This window comes from Dipteris shenzhenensis, chromosome 1 (genome assembly GCF_047967505.1).
Source record: "Dipteris shenzhenensis isolate YYH24624 ecotype China chromosome 1, Dip_SZ_1.0, whole genome shotgun sequence".
NCBI classification, from domain to species: Eukaryota; Viridiplantae; Streptophyta; class Polypodiopsida; order Gleicheniales; family Dipteridaceae; genus Dipteris; species Dipteris shenzhenensis.
The window spans coordinates 34,629,746-34,652,655 of record NC_141596.1 but is presented as its reverse complement, the minus strand read 5'-3'; the positions used below and the strand labels follow the sequence as shown (position 1 = coordinate 34,652,655).

The 22,910-nt window shown below is 45.1% G+C and overlaps 1 protein-coding gene across 1 annotated transcript in view; it reads right to left on the bottom strand.

Moving 5' to 3' along the window:
* LOC147905740 (ARM repeat superfamily protein) overlaps nt 1-22,910 on the bottom strand; it is a 108,769-nt gene that overhangs the window by 4,534 nt on the left and 81,325 nt on the right. Inside the window, exons 8-12 of the mRNA XM_087374369.1 lie at nt 14,553-14,746; nt 14,119-14,314; nt 13,925-13,989; nt 13,434-13,535; nt 12,919-13,056 (exon numbers count right to left, since the gene is read on the bottom strand). Of these exons, the coding sequence (XP_087230495.1) occupies nt 12,948-13,056; nt 13,434-13,535; nt 13,925-13,989; nt 14,119-14,314; nt 14,553-14,746 (666 nt within the window). The 3' untranslated portion in view covers nt 12,919-12,947. The remainder of the gene's footprint in view (nt 1-12,918; nt 13,057-13,433; nt 13,536-13,924; nt 13,990-14,118; nt 14,315-14,552; nt 14,747-22,910) is intronic.

Sequence of the window (22,910 nt, the reverse complement as noted above, 5' to 3'; positions counted from 1 at the left end):
ACCTTATGCTTCATGGAGATGCACCTGCTACTTGGCTGGAATTTAAGCAAGTGTTCTCTTCTACTTAGCTTACTCCAACTTTTTAAGTTGAAGTACTTTCACACTGGCATGACTTGTCATACAAACTTTGCAAGAATCTTGATGATTACATCCAGAGGTTTTGGGACGTTTTGCTGCCATTGAGCTCTTATAGGCATGTTTCTTTGAAAGAGCAAATAGAGAGGTACTGTTGTGGATTGCCCAGTGAGCTACGTGATTATTGCATCAAAACCAAGGTGGGTTCTATGACTCAATTAATTGAGAATGCAAGGACAGCATATGCATGGATGCAGGAGAAGAATTTGGGCTTTATGGACAGCAAGAAAGAAGACAACAAATGGGCTGCCAAACACCAGGATAAGGACATCAAATCTGAAAATAAAAATAATGGCAAACGACCGTTTCAAAAGGAAGGAAAAGCCCAATTCAAAGCTGGTCAAAGGCGTGGACAGCCTAATAAACAGCCCCGTACCAAGTTATCTGATGAAGATAAAAAGTCACTCATGGAGCAAAACAAATGTTTTATATGCAAAGGAGAGGGACACTTCTCATGATTGCCCATTCAAGAAAGAGACACGTCAGATGATGATAAGAATCATGATAAACAGGCTGATCGGAAGGGCAAAAGGCCTAAACCTTCCGCAGGACTTCTTCCAGATGTGATTGGGAGTTTGCCACATGCACATGATGAAGAAGAAACGAAAAAGACTGAGATGTGCAGAGCATGGGGAAAAATCAGAAATCAGAATTGTTTGTTTTTCTTTGATTCTGGGGCAAAGGAGAATTTCGTAACTCCTGATATGGCAAGAAGGCTTGGCATCAAGCCTGAGGAAATGGGGCCATCTGGCATGTGTGATATGGCCAACCCTGAACTCAACACACCTGTCACTCCTATCATTGGCAAGTTGAGGATGCATATCCAGGGATATCAGGATGCAGAGGACTTCTACATTATGCCTTTGCCAAAGTGTGATGCTTTGCTTGGGATGCCTTGGATGTACAGGGTGGGGGCTGATGTGCAGATGAGAAACAAGAAGATTTCTTTAACTCATAGAGGCAAAAATCATGTACTTGATGTAAAGTTGAAAGGCGACTCCATCCCTGTAGTTTCAGCTTCTTGTATTTCCAATGTAATAAAGCGTCATATTTCAGCGTACTTGATTTTTGTCAAAGAGGACAACCAACCAATTCAGGAAGGCTCTACTCTTTCTGCTTTAGATAGAGAAAGGGCTGCTTTTATTTCAGATTTTCAGGATTGTTTCTCAGATGCACTTCCTCAAGAATTACCTCCCAAGAGGCCCGAGGATCATCAAATTGATATAATTCCAGGAAGCTCACCGCCTAATATACCTCCCTATCGTGTCAGTAAGGCACAACAGGAAGAGATAATGTCACAAGTGAAGTAATTAATACAGCCAACTTACTGTTCCCCTGTGTTGCTTGTACAAAAGAAGGATGGCAGTTGGAGAATGTGTATTGATTATAGGGCTTTGAATAAAGTCACAATTAAGAACCGTTGGCCTGAAGATGTCTACAAGACTGCCTTCCGCACTTCATTTGGCTTATATGAGTTCCTTGTGATGCCTTTTGGTTTGACTAATGCACCTGCTACTTTCAATAGAATGATGGACAGAATTTTTAGAGCACACAGAAAGTTTGTGGGCACTTTCTTCGATGACATCATTGTGTTCTCTAAAAATGAGCAGGAGCACAGGAAACATCTCACTATTGTATTTCAAGAGTTGAAAAGACACAAGCTATTGATAAACACCAAGAAAAGTGAGTTCTTTATGCATGAGATTCATTTTCTCGGTCATATAGTGTCAAAGGATGGAGTCAAGATGGATCCTGCAAAAGTTGAGGCCATAAGGAGTTGGACAATTTTGAAAAATATGCATGAAGTCAGAAGCTTTCTTGGGTTGTGTTCATACTATCGGAGGTTTATAAAGTACTTTGCAGAAATTGCTTCTCCCTTGCATGCTTTACAAAAGAAAGCTATACCGTTTCGGTGGGGACCAAAGGAAAATGCAGCTTTTGAAGACCTCAAGCAAAAGTTGTGTTCTGAACCCGTTATTATCTTGCCAGATCTTGCAAAACCCTTTGCTGTAACTTGTGATGCATGTGGGAACAGCATAGGAGGCACTTTGATGCAAGATGTCAGAGTGGTTGCATATGAGAGTAGAGTTCTCAAACATGCTGAATTGTACTTGCAGACATACGAGAAGGAAATGTTAGCAGTGATACATGCTTTAACCACATGGAAACATTACCTTCTTGGAGCTGATCTTTATGTGCAGACAGATCATCAGTCACTTAGATATTTTCTCACGCAGAGAAAATTATCTGAAAAGCACATGAGATGGGCTAACTTCCTCTCAATGTTTCATTTTCAAATTGTACATGTGCCGGGTAACAAAAATGTCGTGGCTGATGCACTTTCCAGGAAACCACAACTTGAAGCAGTCTCCAAGAAACCCAGTGTTTCAGCAGTGAGCATTGCTTACAACAATGTGTTAGATGTGATGAAAGATCAATATGTTAATTATGCTGATTTTTCAACTATTTATGATCAGCTTTCTGATGGTCAAAGGCATGATCACTATATGTTGAAAGAGGGTTTCATTTTGATGCATGGACGACTCTGTGTCACTGATCAGATGCGATAGAAAGTCATAATGGAAAGTCATGCTCTTCCATATGCAGGACATAGGGGAATTACAGCAACAATTACAGCAATGGAGCAATACTTTTATTGGCCATCTTTGAGGAAAGATGTGAAAGAATATGTGAGAACATGCATGGTTTGTCATAAAGTAAAGTTTGACAGGCAGAAGGCACCTGGGTTGTTACACCCTTTGCCAATTCCGGATAGACCATGGCAAAGCATAGCTATGGATTTTGTGTTTGATCTTCCACGTACTCCTACTGGACATGATGGATTGTGGACAATAATTTGCAGATTTAGCAAACAAGCCCACTTTGTGCCAGTAAGAAAGAAAATTACAGCAGATCAAATGGCCAAATTGTTTCTGCAGCATGTCTTCAAGTATCATGGGATGCCTGAATCCATATTCAGTGATAGAGATCCGAGGATTCGTCATCTTTTTACCCTCAGTCTGATGGACAATCGGAGCAGGAAAACTCTACCATCTTGGATATGTTTAAATGCTATGTCTCAGACCACAAAAGCAAATGGGAGCATTATTTGACTTTGCTGGAATATGCTTACAATAATACGGTACACACATCCACAGGTAAAGCACCTTTTGAAATAGTGGAAGGTGCCAGGAAGATACCTCCCATTTTGCATACAAAAGAGAAAATCTTCGAGGCTGATCGTTTTGTGGAAAGCCTTGAAGAGGCTTACAAGAAGATCAAATATGCCTTGCAAAGAAGTCAGGACAAGCAGAAAAGAGCAGCAGATAAGCACCGCACAGAATTGGTATGCACAGAAGGTGATTGGGTTTTGCTGCGTTTTCAGAAGGCAAGGCTGAAATATAAGAAAGGCAAGGAAAGGTTGTACACAAAGCTGAATATGCGTTACTATGGTCCTTTCCAGGTTTCTGAAAAGATAAACGAGATAGCTTACAGGCTGAAGTTGCCTCCGCATTGGAAGATACCTAATGCCTTTCATGTGAGCTTATTAAAGTAATATCATGGAGATATTCCCGAGAATTTACCTGATGAGCTTATTAAAGTAATATTGCAGCCTGAAGTGGAAGAACAGGATGAACTTCTGGTCCCATAGCAGATTCTGGCACACAGAGATAGAAAGCTCAAGGGTAAAGTTATCCATCGCTACTTGGTAAAATTTCAAAACTACCCATCACTTGATGCGAAATGCATGGAGGAAGGTGAACTGGCAGATTCACCTAGGATATTGCAGCTTTACCTTAATGCTTTTCAATTAGAGCCGACTGCGGTCCGGGCTCCTACAGGTAGTTCAGCAAAGCGAGCATCTGGAGCATTACCTGGTGTTCGAGAGGGGGGTACCACCTCCACTCCCTCACTACAGACGGGCTCACCGTTATTTCATGAGGTCGCTTGATGACACTGTATGTTTCATCCGAGATGCTAAGCTGACAGTATTTCTGCTGTGAGACTTCATGATATTGATCCATCTTGACTGTTGATCGCCGAGGATCACATAGATTTTGAGCGATGGATGCATGCCTCTCCTAGCCATATTTTCACTCTCTCTATATACTATAGCTGCGGCTTTGTTGTATACTCTTTCATGCTATATTTCATGCTCACTCCTGTGTTTTGGGGCAGCTGTTTCAAGAGAGGGGTATGTCACGGGGGCGTGAAATTCTAAGTACTTTAATGTACTACAAGACCGTGACAACTTTGGTTTCAAAAGTCCAAGCATGGGCTTAATAATGTGTAATTAAACGCAGCATGGTGCCTAGCACATAAGCGTAATTAATCCCTAGGCCCAAAGGCATTCCAAGGAATTAAAAGAGTGGTTGTTGGGAAATGATGATGTGGCATTTTTAATGGGCCCCCTAGAGGGCCATGTACCTTCAGTGGCCCCCCCTATAGTTCCAGGTGGCTCTAGTGCCTTCTACATGCTCCTTTGCCATTCCTGGACCTTCATGGGCCTTCTAAACTTCACATGTGTGGTTTTCTCTCTCATCTTCTCCCTTTGTTGAGATTTTGGACTGGTTTTTCAGCCTCCTTCACCTGAATTCCGTTTTTCTTCATAACTCCTCACCTGTTTGGATTCCTCAACTTCCGTTTGGCCCGATGGCTTCCCCTCTTCCTCCCCTTCGTAGTGATATGCTTTTCCCTGAACGGGCAGAGCTGAGCACTTCTTTTGCTGGTCGAATTTGCAAAAGTGGCATTTTCTGGACCTTTTTGCTTCTACCGCCTCCTGGGCTTCTCCTCTTGCAAAGCTACAGCTTTTTGTTGAATTTCGAGAGGTCCCACGCGCTGGTTGACTGGTTTTCTCAGTTTTGGAGGACTTTCCGGCAATGAAACTTCTCCAAAACCTTCTCAATCCATTCCTCTCTGAAGCACGCTTCTTTTGAGCCCAAGAACTCCCATTTCTTCGCGACAAAAGTGCTTCTTTTCACATTTTTCAATGGAATTCTTGCTGGTCTGCTCTTGTAAATGCTCTTTCTTCATGCCTTTGCACTCCTCTTTGGCTGAGAATGCAATTGGGCATTGGCTACTATGTCCTCTTGGCGATTGAGGACTTGGTTCGAGTTTTCAAGGCTTGGTGAGTTGTGATTTTGCTGCTTCTTTTTTCCATAAGCTATTGGTTGGCCTCGTGTGCCGCCTCTTTCTTGGTTCACAGGTGCCCAGGCAGTGCTACATGAGTCATTCTTTGGTTGGGTACTTTGCTGATTTTATTTTAGAGCTTTGAAAAGCTTTGTGAATGCCATCTGGAAACCACTCAAAGAGAGTGCAGCTAGGGTGCAGTGTGATTGCATCTGGACAGCCAATGGGAATTGCACTCGGAAAAGAGAATGCCTTTGGATTGAGCCTATGGGTTAACTGCACTTATGTGATGGTGTTCTAGCTTGAAAGCCTTGCGAAGGCTCAGTGAATTGGGGCTGCGTACTCAGTTGCAGCGAAGGTCTCCTAGATGCAACTTGTAATCATTTCACTGTGAAATATAAAGAAATACCAAAAGGGGCGCCATGGTGTTTGGGGCCAATAGGGTGCACTTGTCTATGTTTGTTGAGCAGAGGCATTCTAGCCTCCATCCCTTTTTCAGTGGTTTTGTTTGTGAACAAATGGGTGAATGCCAAATGGTGATCATGCAAAGGTTAATGGTTGTGATCTATGCTTTGTGAGCTGTAAATAAGTACTGAAGTGATTAAAGGTTTAGTTCCACTGCCCTCTAAGTGATTAGAGGCCGGTTTCATTGAGTCTACGGACGCTCGAGGTGGAGCACGCGGGCTCGAGTCTAGAGATAGTCGGCAGATAGGAGAAGTACCTTGTGGTAAGATCAGAGGACCACACCATTGGTGGGACTTTGAATCTCTCTCTTTTGTATTGTGTCCATAGCTTTGGACGGAAATATATTATTTTGGTGGTTTCTATATCTGGCTGGTTCATTGTCTATTGATGAGTTTGCACATCTATCCTATGCAAGTTTAAGATGTTTGTGATTCCACACCCTACACCACACTATGTGAGCTCCTGCGCTATTCTATCGGTCTTGTGCTGTTCAATGCGGGTCCACCCGCAAATGCTAGACCCTAGCCAACTAGTACCTAACTGAACTTTAGGAAAACGTATGCATTCTTTTGGAAAACATCCTAATTTAAAGAGCTGGAAATTTCAAACAATAAAAATATGCAATAAATGAATTACCAAGCAAGTGGAGCTATACTTTATCCAAGAAGACTAAAGGCCTTTGACAAATTTGGAGAATGGAGGATGAAGGTAGAACGTGAGACTAGGAACAAGCCGAAGATTCTTCGCCTTACAGAGGGAGTGACTTCACGTCGATTGAATTTGACAATTACTACAAGCGAATTGAAAAGAGACAACTGATAGCAGCAAGGACACCGCAACAGAATGGGATGGTAGAATGAAAGAACTTGTTTTGAGCTCTTCTGTTGTAGTATATATACATCAATCGAGATTTCCCTTCAACAATCCATGGCTTTAACTCTATGTATTGTCAATGTTCTGGCAACACTGGATCGCTCTCATTCATTTCCTCCTCTCCCTCTGTACATTCTAGTCATTTAATGAGTAGTATTTCCTTTGTTAAAGGACTAGATGTGCATACAGAGACAATCTTCCAATTACACAAATAGTTGTGGGACATCTTTTTCTTGAGCTACCTCATGAAAGAGAGAATATGTAGAGCCCATTGAGTAGTCAAAGACATATGGCCACTCTACTTTAGAGTCTAGACTTACAGGCTTTTGCATTATGCATTATGCCCAAGTGAATATATTACTATGAGGCTTCAAGTAGATACTCTGCACCTCTTTTTAGCAATTGCAAGTTGAAAAAAAGCGCATTAGTTACCAAGGAGCAGGAACGTTTCCGGAACACGAGTGAGAAAAGGGGGCTGAAGGGAGTGGAAGGAGAGGGGGCTAAGTGGCTGACCGGAAGGGGGTGGAGAAGGGAGTGGAAGGGGAGGGGGCTGAGTGGAGAAGGGAGTAGAAGGAGAGGGGGCTGAGTAGAAGGAGTAGAAGGAGAGGGGGCTGAGTGGAAGGAGAGGGAGTAGGAGGAAGAGGGGCTGAGTGGAAGGAGAGGGGGCTGAGACTTGAGTAGCAGGGAGTGGGAGGGGAGGGGGCTGAGTGGAAGGGGGTGGAAAGTGGAAAAACCCACTAACAAGCCCTGTAGGCAAAAGCCGTTCCCCGCGCAGACCAAAAACGGGAACGCCTGTTCCTAGGGCTCGAACACATTCTGACAACGTTCCCGGAACGTTCCCCAGGTGTTCCCTGGCATTCCCAGTACTGGTAACGTTCCTAGGCGTTCCCGATAGGCCCTCCACCTGGGAACGGTGTTCCCACGTTCGAGGAAGACGGAACACCGTTCCCTGGTAACTGTGGGTGCCACATGGAGGCTTGCCCATCGGCGCGTGGTTGGAGCAATTGTGAGATGGTAAATGCCTTCGTCACAGAGATCTGGAGACAATTTTGCACTACCTTTGGGGCTGCCCGGCAGCGCAGAGAATTTGAATGGGAGCCCTCAAGATTGTGGCCAGCACACAAAGTAATACTTTACCTAGGGGATGGCTGTGTGGCTGACGGGGAGAGGGCATGCCTTCTCCATTGACCCAGTCTCTCCAACCTACAGGATTCAAGGCTAGCGTGTTCTAAAGATAGAGGCATATGATGCAGCGCCTCCATCTGCCCGTGCCCTTCTCCTTCACTAGAGGATAGTGTATGGGAGACGATGTCCACCATCATTGCTTGGAACATTTGAGTTGCCTGCTTGCAAGTTTTGTGATGGGAGCCCATCAAGTTCCCTGGCAGCCCCTTTGGTTGCCATCTCGCGGGACATCATCTACACCCTACGCACCACTGTGACTGCAGGACTCAAGTCCTAGAGCAACCGCCAAAAGACAGGAGCGTTTCTGCAAGGCTTGGCCTACCGATATCTGTCTATGTCATTACTGTGAGCGGTATTTGCTAGTTGTATAAACCTCCTCCATGGCTGTTAGCCCTCGTTCCTCTCCGAGAATGGATGAAATGGATGGAATTATGGGTATAACAGCTGCTGATATTCTAGAGGATACATGTGAGATGAAGAGTTAGTGATACAGAATATGCTAAAAAAACTATGGCAAGACTTGGGTGCGAAAATGCAGTTCTATAAAAAAGAAATTAATCCAATGGGTAGCTATGGGATGCAAAAACTACCTTGGAGAAGACATATCCATGTTCAAAAAGTATCTAATATGCAAAATGAAAACCAGCCTAGAAGTGGAGAAGGGAAGGTGGACAAGACTGAGGGTCCGAAGAGAAGAAAGAATATGCAAAATCTGCCACATGGGAGAGGTAGAAAATGAGCAGCATGTACTCCTAAGATGCCAGGCCTATGCAGACATCAGAGAAAGGTATGAAAACAGCAGAGGCAGCCTGAAACATCTATTGGAACAGCCAGCTACAAAGCTAGGGAGCTACCTAAAGAAGTTTTGGAACACCGAAACGACTTGGATTAGCCCAAAGAGTCTTCTAATTCACCAAATGTAAAGGATCACTATTTTTTATAGAGACCACCAGTCCCATAGATCCTGAAGGGTCTCAAGAGGGCTTTAATACAAGGGCGGTCTCAAAGCTCCTAGCATAGTTTCCAGAAACTCAGTTTTGGGGCTCCAGAAACTCAGTTTCGGGGCTCTCGAAACGGTACTGCGTTTCAATCATATCATCTCTCTCTCTCTCTCTCTCTCTCTCCCTCTCTCTCTCTCTCTCTCTCTCTCTCTCTCAGCCTCCCTCACCCGCTCAGCTCTCTGCTCAGCCCGTACAGCAGCCCATACATCAGCCCGTACATCAGCGCCGCCCGTACAACAGGCCATTCAACAGCACCGTACAGCAGGTCGCCATACACAGCTTGTCCGTACCACCTAGCCCGTATACAGGTCGTCGGCCTCCATACAGCTTGTTACCCCCGGCTGAGCTGAGCCCTTGGCTCAGCCTGGGGGGTTAGCTTCAGTGAAGGGCTTGGAGAATCTGCAAGGCCACCATGGATTTCCTGAAGGTGAAGACTTTCACCACGACCCCCGTCAGTAAGCCCTCTTACTCAGACATTGCAGCAACACCCAGTCCCTATGCTTTGACCTACAGGAAAAGGATCAGATTAGACCATCAGGAGCACATTTACCACTTGGAGCATGAAGTCAGAGAGCTCAGGCTACTAGTTGCAGCTCTTAGCAGAAGGTGAACGAGATGGAGAACAAAGGCAAGCAAGAAATTATTGCAGAAGCTATGGAGAAATTCAGCACATTTCCACCAGCTCCAACTCTTGTCTCCAAGGTCAAGGAAATGATCAACGCCCAGGTGAGTTCAGCCGAGGAAGAGATGGCTATTGTTGCGGAAAGCAAACTCAATAAAGTGGATTTGTACACAGAAGTAAAAGAGCAGCAGGCTATAGCACCTAATAAGAAGATACTACGTATTGGAGGACTGCCCAAGGATCGCCTTGGCCTTTTTAATGAAGAAGAAGTTTACACAGCAAATGAGAGGATTGCATGGCTCAAGAAGGAAATACCACAAGTAGAGTGGGATCATAACGATATCAGCTGTGTCTCCCAAACAAGAATGCAAGTACAAGTGCTTTTCAAGGAGAGAGCGAGAAGAATTAAGATTCTTTGACAAACAAACAAGTTGAAGGGCACAAGGATTTGGATCTCTGAGGAATTCACCTTAACTCAGCTCAAGCAGAGGAGTGTCAAGCTCACATAAATGAAAGATGCACATAAAGCTGGAAAATGGACTGTGTATCGAGATGGAACAACACTAATTAGAGATTTCAAATCTAAACCTAAAGGCTCTCACTCTTAAACTGATGTTATGAAGGCCACTTCTATTAGTTTTATAGTCCTAGTATGTATTGGTGTGATATGATAATCGAGCTGAGATGCCATGTGCACTCCTCGACCCTCTGGCTTACCAGATGTTGTAAGTCTTTTTGACATTTTGTACTTTGTTCCATAGAGCCGTGAGGTCTCCTGCGGACGTTAATATGACTTTCTTTCTTTCTTTCTCTCACCGCGAGCGTCTACTCAGTCTCGGAGACAGGAGCAGACCTCCTCCTTGGTAGACCCTTCTCAGAGCTTGATCATGGAGTTCTTCCAGCCAGAGCATGTGGACCCCCATACTACGAGGCCCCGACACGATCGAGATCCAGAGCCAGTGAGACAATAGCTCAAACAGAGGGTTGACGCACAAATTACACTTGGGGATATCCCCTCTCCGAAACTCAACCGACAGGGGTCACTATAGCCCTTGTTAGGCGCAGAGCTATGACCAAGAGACGACACAAGACCACGCCCATGAGCAGCCGACAGCACTCTATCGCCGACTTCATGCTTCCGTTGTCTCATCCACCTAGATGAACTGATGATGAGCAGGAGGAAGGATGATGACAATGATGATGATGACGATGATGATGATGATGATACTGATGTGTAGTCGTACCACTCTAACATGACTATGTAGTACTTAGCACTAGCTTTTTGCATTCTACATTAGTGTGAATGCTCATTTAGTAGCTCCACCCTCACGCTTTGTTTGTATCAGAATTCTCACAGTCTCATAGACCCATCGGTCTTCCGAAGACTTTAGTAAACTCTCTCTCTCTCTCTCTCTCTCTCTCTCTCTCTCTCTCTCTCTCTCTCTCTCTCTCTCTCTGTGACACCTCTCAAAGCAAGATCACAGGGTTCTTCCCATTGAGTGACATTGATCGTCCAGTCTCTAGCCGCAGACGTGACACAGACCCCGACCCGACGAGACATCGAGGGGACACACAGATCACTCTGGGGGACCTCCTGTCATTGTTTAGATTCGGGATACGTCCCACGGGAGTCACGGTGGCTCTAGTCTTGCGTCGAGCCTCGTCCAGGAGACCGAGATGCACGGCACCCCTTGAGGCCAGCGTCCCATCACCAGCTATGCACCAACCAGGGCGACATAACATACAGAGGATTCCGCTCTGCTCCAGTCTTTTTTCTTTTCATTGTCACACTCAGATGTATTTGATTATGTATGATCAGACTTAGGATTCAGCACGGGTGATGATGCTCGTTTTCGTAGCTCCACCCTTACTATGATTTGTATCAGGTTTTCTTTCAGTCTCATAGACCCATCGGTCTTCCGAAGACTCTAATAAAATTTCTTTCTTTCTTTCTTTCTCTCCCCCCCTCCTGATCGGGACCCAGAGCCAGTGACTTGATAGCATAGACAAAGGACGGGCGCGCATATTACACTTGGGGATATTTCCTCCATGTTTCGCGTCAAAGCACAGCCGACAGGAGTTACTGTAGCCCTTGTTATTCATAGAGCTATGACCAGGAGACGTCACAGGACTGCACCCTCGAGTGGTCGACAGCACTCTATCGTTGACTTCATGCTTCCAGAGCCTCATCCACCCCTGATGTCTTGATGATGATGATGATGATGATGATGTGACTGATACGTAGTCGACCACCGACATGACTATGTTGTACTCAGTACTTAGTACTACCATTTTGCATTTTTTTGCATTCTGCATTGGTGTGGATGCTCATTTAGTAGCTCCACCCTCACAGCTCGCTTGTATCAGGATTTTCACAGTCTCATAGACCCATCGGTCTTCTGAAGACTTTAAGAAACTCTCTCTCTCTCTCTCTCTCTCTCTCTCTCTCTCTCTCTCTATATATATATATATATATATATATAAAAGAGGAACAAGGGCTAACAGCCATGGAGGAGGTCTATACAACCAGCGAATACCTCTTGCGGTATATATATAGATTCCCTAGGCCATGAGCTGAGTTCTCTGAAACAAGGTGGCTTTTCTGACAGCTAGCTGTGTGCCTCTTCTTTTTCCCATGATCAGCGCTTTTTGGATTGCTGATTTGTATGGTTGATTTTCAAGCACTATTGCACGGAAAAAAGGGAGAAGCAAGGGCGTGCGGCCGCAGTTGAGGGCAAAAGGCCAGGGCAGATGTGGGTGGAAGCCCTACAGCAGTATGGGAAAGGAGCGGACAGGGGCCAAAGGCAAAGCTGCGGCTGGGGGAGGCCGTATAGCAGCATGGGATGGGAGCCCACAGAGGCCAAGCAGGTGGAGTATGGGAGGGGAGCGGACGGGGAGGGTATCAAGGCTAGGAAGCAGCAGATGACAGGGAGGAGGAGCAGGTACTCATCATTTTTCTTCTGATATTGTTTTAGGTTTGCTCCCTCCTAAAAAAGATAATAAATTAAATCAAAATTTATGCCTCTTACACCTCTAAAAAATTAGGAGTCTTTAGAGTCTAATACCATACATGGCTCTTATTGTACGCCTCTTACAAATGGTGCCACTATGCAATTGGCAAGCTTGTAAGTGACCTCTTATGGAACACACAATCCTTTGCACCTGCAGAGAATCAAAATAATTTGAATATGGCAATGCATGCCAGTTGATGGATTAACTTATAAAGATAAAAGGTCACTACTTTATGGATTAACTTATGATAGAAGATAAATGCCCCTGTTAAAGCAGACACACAAAAAGCAAGAACCCAAACGGTAAGGCTTTGACTTGAATGTTGTATCATAGGATTATGTGGAAAACACAAGCGTATATAAATGATCAACAATTGCTATTTTAATGAGACCATTTCAAAAAAACACTGCATCTTTGGCCTGTGATTGGGAAAGAAAGAGCACAATGAGTAGGCTTCTGTGTGTATCGTGTATGTCAATGTAGGTGCCAACTTACCATTTTTCGTGAATACACAATGAAGAGTGTCAACTTTCTCTAGCTCCAGCTAAATGATCCAAAGCCAAACTCAAAGAATCTTCGGTGGGATCAGCTCCATCTTTCTGCCTTGCTGCTTCAAGCTCAGGCCCAGCACACCTACACATTTTGAAAATATCTGTTGTTTTTTATATTTGTCCTTTGAAAAAATACTGGGCATTGTTATTTATATACAGCAACACTAGCAATTAGGAGCAGGATCAGCTAAATATTTAGACAGAACAGCTTCCGTATATGCATATCCCACCATGGAAAGATCCTGAGATGATGCTTATAAATACTTTGGGCTGACACATATGCCATGCAGTGAAGAACATGAAAGTAGTGGGTACTTTATCATCTTACCTATCAAGCTTAAAGATGTTGTCTTATACTGTAGGTAATGATCCTAAGGCACATGTTTTTTGGCAAACACAAAGCTGGTTTGCCCATCAACTTTTGATGTCAATACTTAAGCAGTTATTGGATATACTTACAGTTTCAAAAGTCCACAAACTTCAATTACAGCAGAACGAATATCTGAACCAGAGGTTCTCTCCCAAGACTCTCTATATGTAAGTGTAAGCTCGTGCCACAACCTGAGATAGAAACAGACCTTCATGTGTAAGATGTTATGCTGCACCATACATACAGAGGAAAACTACTCAAGTCACTCATGAGAAATGTTTTGCAATGATCTCTCCTCTATTGATAAAATGCACAATTATATAAGGTGAACAAAGATTGTTTATCTATCAAAAGGAAACTAAAGTGCTGCCCACGGAAGTTGCTGTAAGATTATTTTCAGTAAGATATTTATATGCTCTACAGTTGTAAACAGTAAAACCACCACTAAACGCACTCGAGAGAAACTATGCATAGGTCTAAGTGGTTGTGACAGGAATAAAAAACCATATACAGTACCATCAAGATACATAGCACTGAGGTAAAGTGACAAGTCAAAACAATTGAATATCTAAACATGCACCTTTCAGCATGGTAAGGCATTCGGGGCCATGTGTTCGTAATGATTGTACAAAACGTCCTCAGTACCTGTAAAGGTCATAACACCAAGAACACCTATAAATTCTTGACGTGTACTGCATCCTCAAGAAATCTAAATACAGGCTTTGAAACAGATGAATCGATGAAATAACAGGAGGAAAGTTTGAGATTCTGAACCAGTAATTGAGTTGTGTCATCCTGGGTGTGCAACCAGAGGAAGAGGATTGGAAGCAACCGTTTGAAATGTGCCACAAGCACAAGCCCCATTGCTTCAAATAGTTTTGAGCTATGCTGCAGCCATACTTTGCACCAATTTACATCATTCTGATGTCTCTCTAATTCTCCAAGCATCTCATGAAGGATACTTCTATACCTGTTAGAACAATAATTCAATCTTAATCATCTGACAGACGTGTATCTTCTTCGTGTCCCCTCTCTACATCTTGACCATCAAAACACACAACAGCTGGAAGTTCCTCTTACTACCGGAAGACCAGTCCAAAAAGAAAAGCAACGCAAAAACAGAAGGTGGATTGACTGCAAAAATGGGACCCTGAACATCACAGAATATAGACAGAAACAATGTGCTAATAAGCCAATTTGAACACTACCATCTTGCACGTGGATTTGTTCCCTCAATGCAAGTCACAAGTTGCACTGCCATTTCCACCACAAGTGGCCAGAGTTCACCGCCACAGCCAATTATGCTTCTGGTAACACAGTCAAGTATGACATCCTTGTACCAGCGAAGCTCTGAGGGATTCAGATTGTCGGCCAAATGGATGAATGCCTTCATTGCTTGTCTCTGCATATCAAAAGTCTGGTTGAGAACACTTTAGACTCTTAAAGCATAATTTGAGAAATTCTATGAAGCCAGTTCAAAGCAACCAGTCTAAAACCAAATTGAAGAAACGATCCCCTCGATAGCAACACCATTTTGCATCTTCATTAACAGACTAAAAGGAGCAATATGTCTCAAGTCTATCTGAAGCGAAAATATGTAAGCTTCTATGAGAACCCATTATGCCTAGAAGAGGACGGTTTCCAACTCTATTTTTGGTCCTGGATTCATCATGCCTCAACCATGGATCATACCTATCCTCAGTTACACAGTGAGTCCCATCAAGGAAACAATGTGGTTAAAAAATCGCCCATATAATTGTAGTGCTCCTGGGCTATCTAGTCTACAATTAAGGGTCACTTCTGGTAAATCATGAATCCAAGAGTCCTCCCCTCAAACATACCTACCTGAGTATACCAGCCCGTTAAGCCTAACCACGGAAGCTCACAATTGATACTCCCATCACCTCCATAAGAACGTCATTGCCTCAAAAGCTACATGGATCTGAAGAGGTGTGGGAGCAAGCATGGCTAGGATCATCAGATAGGGAGTAAACAGCTTGTGCCAAATGAGTCTAGATAGTAGAAACATTCCGAACTCACTGGTAAACATCCTCATGTCAATTCTAGTATATGCTGATAAAATGGTTTTGATTTCTTCACCTCCAAAGGGGTTATGGACACATCTTGGGTAATATAGGAAAATCCATGGTGTTTAGCATTGTCCAATCAAACTGTGACTTGTAGCACCGCAATCGTTTGAGTTTTATGATGAGCTGTGCTTTTCAGATTGTGAACAGGTCCTTCAGTTCCTTAATTGTGTTTCATAAAACGCCTTCATCTCCAGGTGTTGCTCCTTTTCCATTCATGAGATTATCCTCACCAAAATCAATCTAATCACCCTCTTCTCCGTAATTCTTTTCAGTGGAGACACAAAGAGACATGCTGGCTGCAACTTTCATGTGCATGCGGCTCCTTCAGACTCACGTGGGGGAATAGAAGAGGATGTGAAGGTGGAAAGAGACGAAAGAGAACTGCAAATAGGGGAGGAACAATAGAAGACATTGGGTCAGAATCTGCAGAGAAACAGTGCGCTCAGAGAGGAGGAATCTGCAGATGCGATTCGCTGCCTAAAAAGGTAAAAGAGAGTCTGCTGCAAACTTTGATGCAATCACCTCCTCATTCGCTCCCTTCTGTGGGGCTATTTGCTGGTTCGCAGTCTACTGTGGAGGTTTAATAAGCTGGTTCACATTAGAACTTAAGTGTCTTGTGGCTGCTACTATGAGGGCAATATAAGGGTCTTTCGCAACCTGGGCCCTTTGCTTTTAGAAAGCAGGTTCTAAAGCTTTCAAAATCAACCCTGATTTGGTGTGCTTTTGCCAAAAGCTCACAAAAGCCTTTTGCTTTTGTGCTTCCTAGAGCCTTCCACCTAAGATAGGTCCTGCGAAACATCATGATCCTCACGGAAAATTGTGATTGTTTGCAGCTCCCCATCAGAAGCGCTTGCAATCCCACACCCTATGAGCACTGCTACCCAGGCCTTTAATCAGAATTTAAGTTTTACTGCAGCTGCAATGTCAGAGCAGCAAATGACACCAGCTTTCTACCGGCAAATAACCTGAAGCAGGCTTTCATCTACTGCAACTAACATCTCGCAACGATACCAGGCAGTTCTGCCACAGCAATTCATGCACGGTGACTGCCCAATCACTCAACCTTGATCTGAACCTGATCTACGTGCGTTTCTAGAGGATTGCCCTAACACCCAGTCCTGCATTGCAGTTAATGCAGGTGGGTTTGGATTCCAATAATCAATCACATAACAACGTGGTCATGAAAGAAAACTCCCTACAGGGGCTTTGCAATAGCTCCACCCACCCTGTTGCCCTCTACAGGCCTCATGTTCTAGTGAATTTATTATAGCAGTATACCACTATGTTCTCAAACAAACCAGGGATTCCAATTCACTCCAATTCATTCACAGGCAACCCAGAGCAGCCCCCCCCGCTCCCTTTTGCAGCTCCTTCACCCTTTGGGGGTTGCATGCACTGAGTGCTGCGAATTGAATACCTACATCCTACACGCTGAATCATGCGACAGTTCCTACCTCACAACACGAGCAACTTGCAAAAGCACATTGCACTTATGAAACAGATACCTGGTACCATTCACTTGCATACCTTGCAACAATTCCTTTGTGTAGAAAATGGGTTACGGGCAGATTAGAGAGGCGATAGAAGAGTGGAAGGGAGAGACAGGAAGGGAGAGAGAGAGAGAGAGAGAGAGACAAAGTTTATCATAGTCTACGCAAGACCGATGGGTCTATGAGACTGGTAGAAAACCTAATCAACAAGTAGAAAGGGTCACCCATGCCGAATGCTAAGTGCTAAGTAGTGCATAGTCATGTCATCAATAAAATGACATCATCATCATCATCATCATCATCATCACAATTCTCATTATCATGTCAATCAATCCACATCACCAGGCCATGCTGGCTTTGGCCAGCACAATGCGGCCTGAGGGGACGAGGTCCTGCTGATGCGTAGCTAGTGATGACGCGTTGGCGACTGTCTGTGGACGTTGTGCGTCTTGATCTCCTGGCCGTGGCTCTGCTCCTAACCAAGGCTACTGTAACACCTGTGGGGTGTGCTAAACAAGGATGGGAGGTCACCCAATGTGATCTATGTGTCTGTCCGTTGTCGAGTATGGGCTCCGGTCCCTACTACGCCTGCAATCGATGACTGTGTGGAAGAACTCCGTGATCCTGCTCTGAGAAGAGTCAGGCAATGTGTCTAAGGCCTGCCTCTGTATCCTAAGTAAGTGCTCTCTATGTCGAACCGCCTCATGAATCAAAGCAACAAGGCACCCCACGTTTGGATACGAACGGAGTCTGGAGAGGGGCCCAAAAGAGACAATGATAGTGACCACGGATCTCGTAGTACACTCGGCATCGAAGTGCAAAGTGCTCCTTTGACTCAACCTCTTGCCGGTCGCATAGCATACCTAGGTGGTTGAAACCAGCCTCAACAACGTAAAGGGTGGTAGGATCCACTTAATTCAGCATACACAACAAATTGGCAAACAATATGCACCACAGAATAAATCACAGGGGAGCTAGAGTGCTCCTACTTAGAAACAAGGACACCAATTGGCCCCAAACGTTGGCACCCCTCGCGGTATTTATTTAACATTCATTTGAAGCCAAGCGGCTGATTACAAAGGTCTCTGGGAAGCTGCACCACAGGAAAACCAACGCCCGCAGACTTCCCGTCCAGCCCACCCTGTAATTCCCTGCTCAACTTCAAACGATGAACGGCATCCAATCACTAGACAATCATGTATCCTCACCCAACCAAAGCATGCAACAGAGACCCCAATAGCATCCACTGTCTGAGCCACGCCTGCAATTGCACGACCAAGTGCCCAACCAACCAAACACAGCTGAGCAACTGCAAGACAAAGACCTCAACAGCCAAACTCTGGTGCAATCAATCGACAAAGCACTTCCAAACGGGTTGCCTCAATCTATAGCCTCCGTCGCCACTGCCCAACAGCCTAAATCAACCTTTCAACAGGGCGCATAGCGCTTCTCCTTACAGGGAAAACACTAGTTTTCAACGGCACTGGCAATTACGTGCATTGCACTGAATGGGATTCGAACGGTGAAAAGAAACATATCTTACATACTTGAGGGGTGGCAGATCATGTTCACCATGAAGTCACACGAAATCGGATCTAGTCGGAATTGGATTGGGGGATGGGGTAACAAATCTCGGAACACTCTTCATTCTTTTCGGTTCCAACACTAAGCATAGCACATATACGATGAAGAGTCCCGAAGGTACGTCACGATGGACAGGTTCATAAACGAAGATCAAGTTCTCTAGGTCCGGGAAGTCTGAGGGATGAAGATAGGTTCCCTCCCTAGATTCGGGAAGTGTAGCTGTATCCGAAGGATTAGCCGCTTCAATGGGATCGCGAGGAAAGAAACCCAAAAGGATCGCGAGGAAAGAAACCCAAACACAATAACTAGCCAGCAACCAATCAGGCGAGACAAGCCTTCTTCTACCCAATATCCATAGAAGAAAGGTCACCCGAGGCTGGAAAACCCTAGATCCTACAGAGAAAAGCTATTTCTACCATGGCACAACCCCAACAGCAACTTAGAAGTGAACACCCACGCCTGGAAAGTTACCAAAATCAGCTACAACACCCGGAAGACTCTAGAAAAAAAATCGTAAGTTTCCCTGCAAAGCCTGGACAGCCTGAAGCAAATCGCAATCTCCTATGGCAGCCTGGACAACCTGGGAACACCTGGAAACAAATCGCAATTCCCTGTAGCAGCCTGAAAACACCTGGAAATAGCTCCAGAACAAGACGTAGTCACCTGGCACAGCCCGGAGGTCTTGGAAGTGAAATCGCAATCTGCAAAGGATACCCTGGCTGAAATTGCAATATGCAACAGGCTCCTGGAGCAGATGCGATTTCCTTTAGCAGGCCCTGAATGCACTACTGGAACTGGCCCTGGCTCCTCCTAGAACTGATTTTGGCCTTCTGAATCCAAAAGAAGGGCTCTGGGCTCTTTTTGGAGTCTTGTGCTAAAATTATCAATTTTTAATTACAACACTCCTTTGGCCCCCCTGTTGCACACTTTGGCCCTAAGAATTAATTGCCTAGTAACTGTTGGAATATGAAGTCAAATCCAAGAATCTGCAATATGTGACCAAGAGAGCACTTCCTTCCAAAAAATCATTCACTCCCTTAGACAAAAGGGGAAGGTGGCATTTACTCCCTAGAGAGAGCAGCATGGGATGCCTTCCTTTTTCAATACAGTGGCAGAGATGCTCGGCACAATGATGGTTTTCACACTCAACCACATTCTCTCCTATTTTCTTGGACGAACAGGAGACTACAAATGCCTATACATGCGCGGATTGACAGATTTTATGTGGATGATTGGGCTCTTGACAAAGGTGGTACTGTTTGCATTGCAGCTGGGGTGTCCACTTCGGATCATTTTCCAGTGGTTCTGATGGTCTCAAATCCTCATGTGAGGGGCCACTCTGCCAGTGTTAGGATTCCAAATTTCTTTTATGCAGAGGAGGGCCTTACAGAGACAATGTTGAAGACCTAGGTATCTCATTTGCAGGATGGGAAGCTTTCTCCTTCAAACTTAGCCGCAGCCCTCTTTGATATTAGTGACTTTTATCTTTCAGTTGCTCGTATCAGGAGTTGTGAGTCCTCAGGCGTGAGATAGGTATCTGCCAGCAGTTGGCTGCCCTCCAAAGGGAAGAGCAGAAGAGACCTACAGATGCTTGGATTCAAGAGCGCCTTGTTGCAACAGTCACTTTTAGATCAGACAGCAAAGTATGCCTTTCATGCTAGTGAGTCATTTTGGACTCAAACAGGAGGAGGGTCAACAAGCCATTCTTCTCTACGCTTGGCCCCAAACATAGTAGGGAGAGCGTCTCACAGCTTGTTGATTCAGGCGGAGTTCTTCAGGGTCCCTAGGACTTATTTTATAGTCTAATGAGTCCTAGACAGTGCCACGTGTCATATGGGAGATTATCCCATATGCATTGTGACTTTCTAGAGTCTAGAGGCTCACACTTTATAGTCTTGTACTAGTCTTGAGTCTTTTCATAGTTGTCAACATCAAGTTATCAATACATTGTGAGTACTTTGGTTATCTCTTGCACTTGTACTTTCTTTTTATTTCATTTTGTCTTTCATTATTCTTTCCATTCCGCGTTCCTAGTTAGCTAGCTTGGCATTCCACTCCTTCCACATGTCCCTTCATGTGGTATCAGAGCCTAGCTCCTAGCCTTGTCTCTCCTTGCCTTTCCAAGAGGTTGAGGTGAGGGAGGCCAATGAAGCTACTCTCCCTCCTCCTCCTTGGAAGGCTGCCCACTCCTCTCCTTGCTTGAGCCTCAACGTGGAGTTGTCCATCCTCTTCATCGTTGCCCTCTTTCTTTGCCCGCAAATCTGCCTATCCTCTTCACCCTTATCTTCTTCCATCCTCTTTATCGTTGCTCTCTTTCTCAGCCCCTTCAGCCCGGACCTATGCCTTTAGCAGCTGCAAATCAGCCGTACATCCATACAGATTGGTGCGCCACATACCAGCCTGCTGATCCGCCGTACATGCCCGTACCAGACGTTGCATCTGCCTGTACTGCCCGCACCATTTCTGCTGGAATAGCCCACCATTTTGAGATGCTCCTATGCCCACCATTCTGCTCCAAAGAGTCGCCTCTTCACACAAGAAAAGTCCACCTACAAACAGCCACGTAAACTGCCCAAATTTTGCCTGAAGCTCTGCCTACAAATTCCACCTATCTCCATCTCTTCTCTGTCCTACAACGAGAGTCGCAAATCAAAAGTCCCATAATTTCACGTCCTCGTGACAGCGGTACTCCCTGGGTATCCCCTAAGCTTGTCCGCTCTCGATATGGAGTCAGTGTGATGATACTCGAAACTGCCCAATGGAGTCTGGAGATCTTGATGGGTGCGGTAAGTAAATATGAGTGTACTCTGGCAGGACAATGAAGCCCTCCTCAAAGATGATCTCTATAGAAGCTGAGCTTCACTGGAAGCTCTCTGGGCTCCAACCAAGTCCTGAATGTGTGTAGCTGTAAGAGATCTCGCGAATGACCTAGTTGACTTCGTGATACCCAAGTGGGATAGAAGGGGCGTCTAGGCTGTACTGGAAGGGGGGTAATCTATCCATGTGAAGCCCCAATCTCTCGAACCACCTACGTGTCTGTGCATACCAGCCTCTCTCGTTCCCTTCATCTGCAAGACTCATAAACGCCAACCATGGCAGCCTACGTCTCCCCAATGTGCAATCTCCATACTGTTTGACACAGTGTAGATAAGTAATGGTCTGGAATGCCGCATCTAGCTACAGTGGAGAAGCGCCGAACTCAGCTTGAATGATATGATGTGGCACCGATGGTTCCCCCGGATCATCCGTGAGAGCAAGAGAATCTATAGTCACTCTACTTGAGCCCACTCTATGTCTGAGAGGTCAGGTTCCCAACAAGGGCTACCATACATGATGCATGGTCGAACCAAGGAGTCAAAGAGAAGAGCCTTGGTCCGAGCGTCCTAAAAGTGTGAGTAGCAGCATTGTCTCTCCAGTCGGGCAGGTGAGGCATATCCCCTGCTCAGCCAGGTCTACATCGTCGGTCTCATCGTGAAAATTGGGATAAAGAAGACAACACCCACGTATATGAGGAGACGATCTCAACTGGGGATCTGTCAAATGTGAATTGCTCCATATGCATGGCTGCTCAAGATGTGTTGAAGACCATAATCTTGGTCTTGCCAAGGTTGACCTTCAAATCATGTGACTCACAAAAGGCCTGCAATGCATCCAAAAGTCTCTGGAGGCCCTTTGGGAAGAGGACATCAGTACCACATCATCGATGTACAAGAGGACCTGAATCAGAGTACAGGCGAAGGAGCACCCAGCCCCCCCAAGTGCTCCCATGAAGATCTTGTGCTCATCTATGTAGAGGCCAAACAAGGTTGGTGATAACAGACAACCTTGTTTGACCCCAATAGTACTCATAATCTCCTCTGTCCACCACCCGACACCTATTTGAACTCGGCCTAAGACTCTCTCATAAAGCGCCATAGCCACCCAAATGATCTCTTGGTCATACCCCAACTCCTACAAGCACCTAATGAGACAGGCTCGTGGAACTGTGTCAAAAAACTTTACGAAAATCCACAAAGCAACAGTCCACCCTCTGCTTCTGTGATCTAGCCTCCTCTATGACACTCCTAAGTGGGATAGGTGATCCATGGTATCATGGGGCCGCCAAAATCCTACCTGCCCCTCTGCCCTGAGTCCCTGCATCTCTGCAAACCAGCTGACCTCTGAGTCAAGTACAAATACATAGATCTTGGACATGACATTCCCAATCATAATGGTCCAATAGTTTTTCAGCCTCATGGGGTAAATGCCGCATCCTTGACACGACCTCTGGTAAACAAAGTGCAAGTGGTGGGGTAGGGTGAGTGTGAGAGGTTAAGGGCGGGCTGGTGAGAAACATCATAGAGGTTGTGCACATACATGTGCCAAACTTGAGTGTAGGCGAGAGGTGAAGGTGATTTCCGCT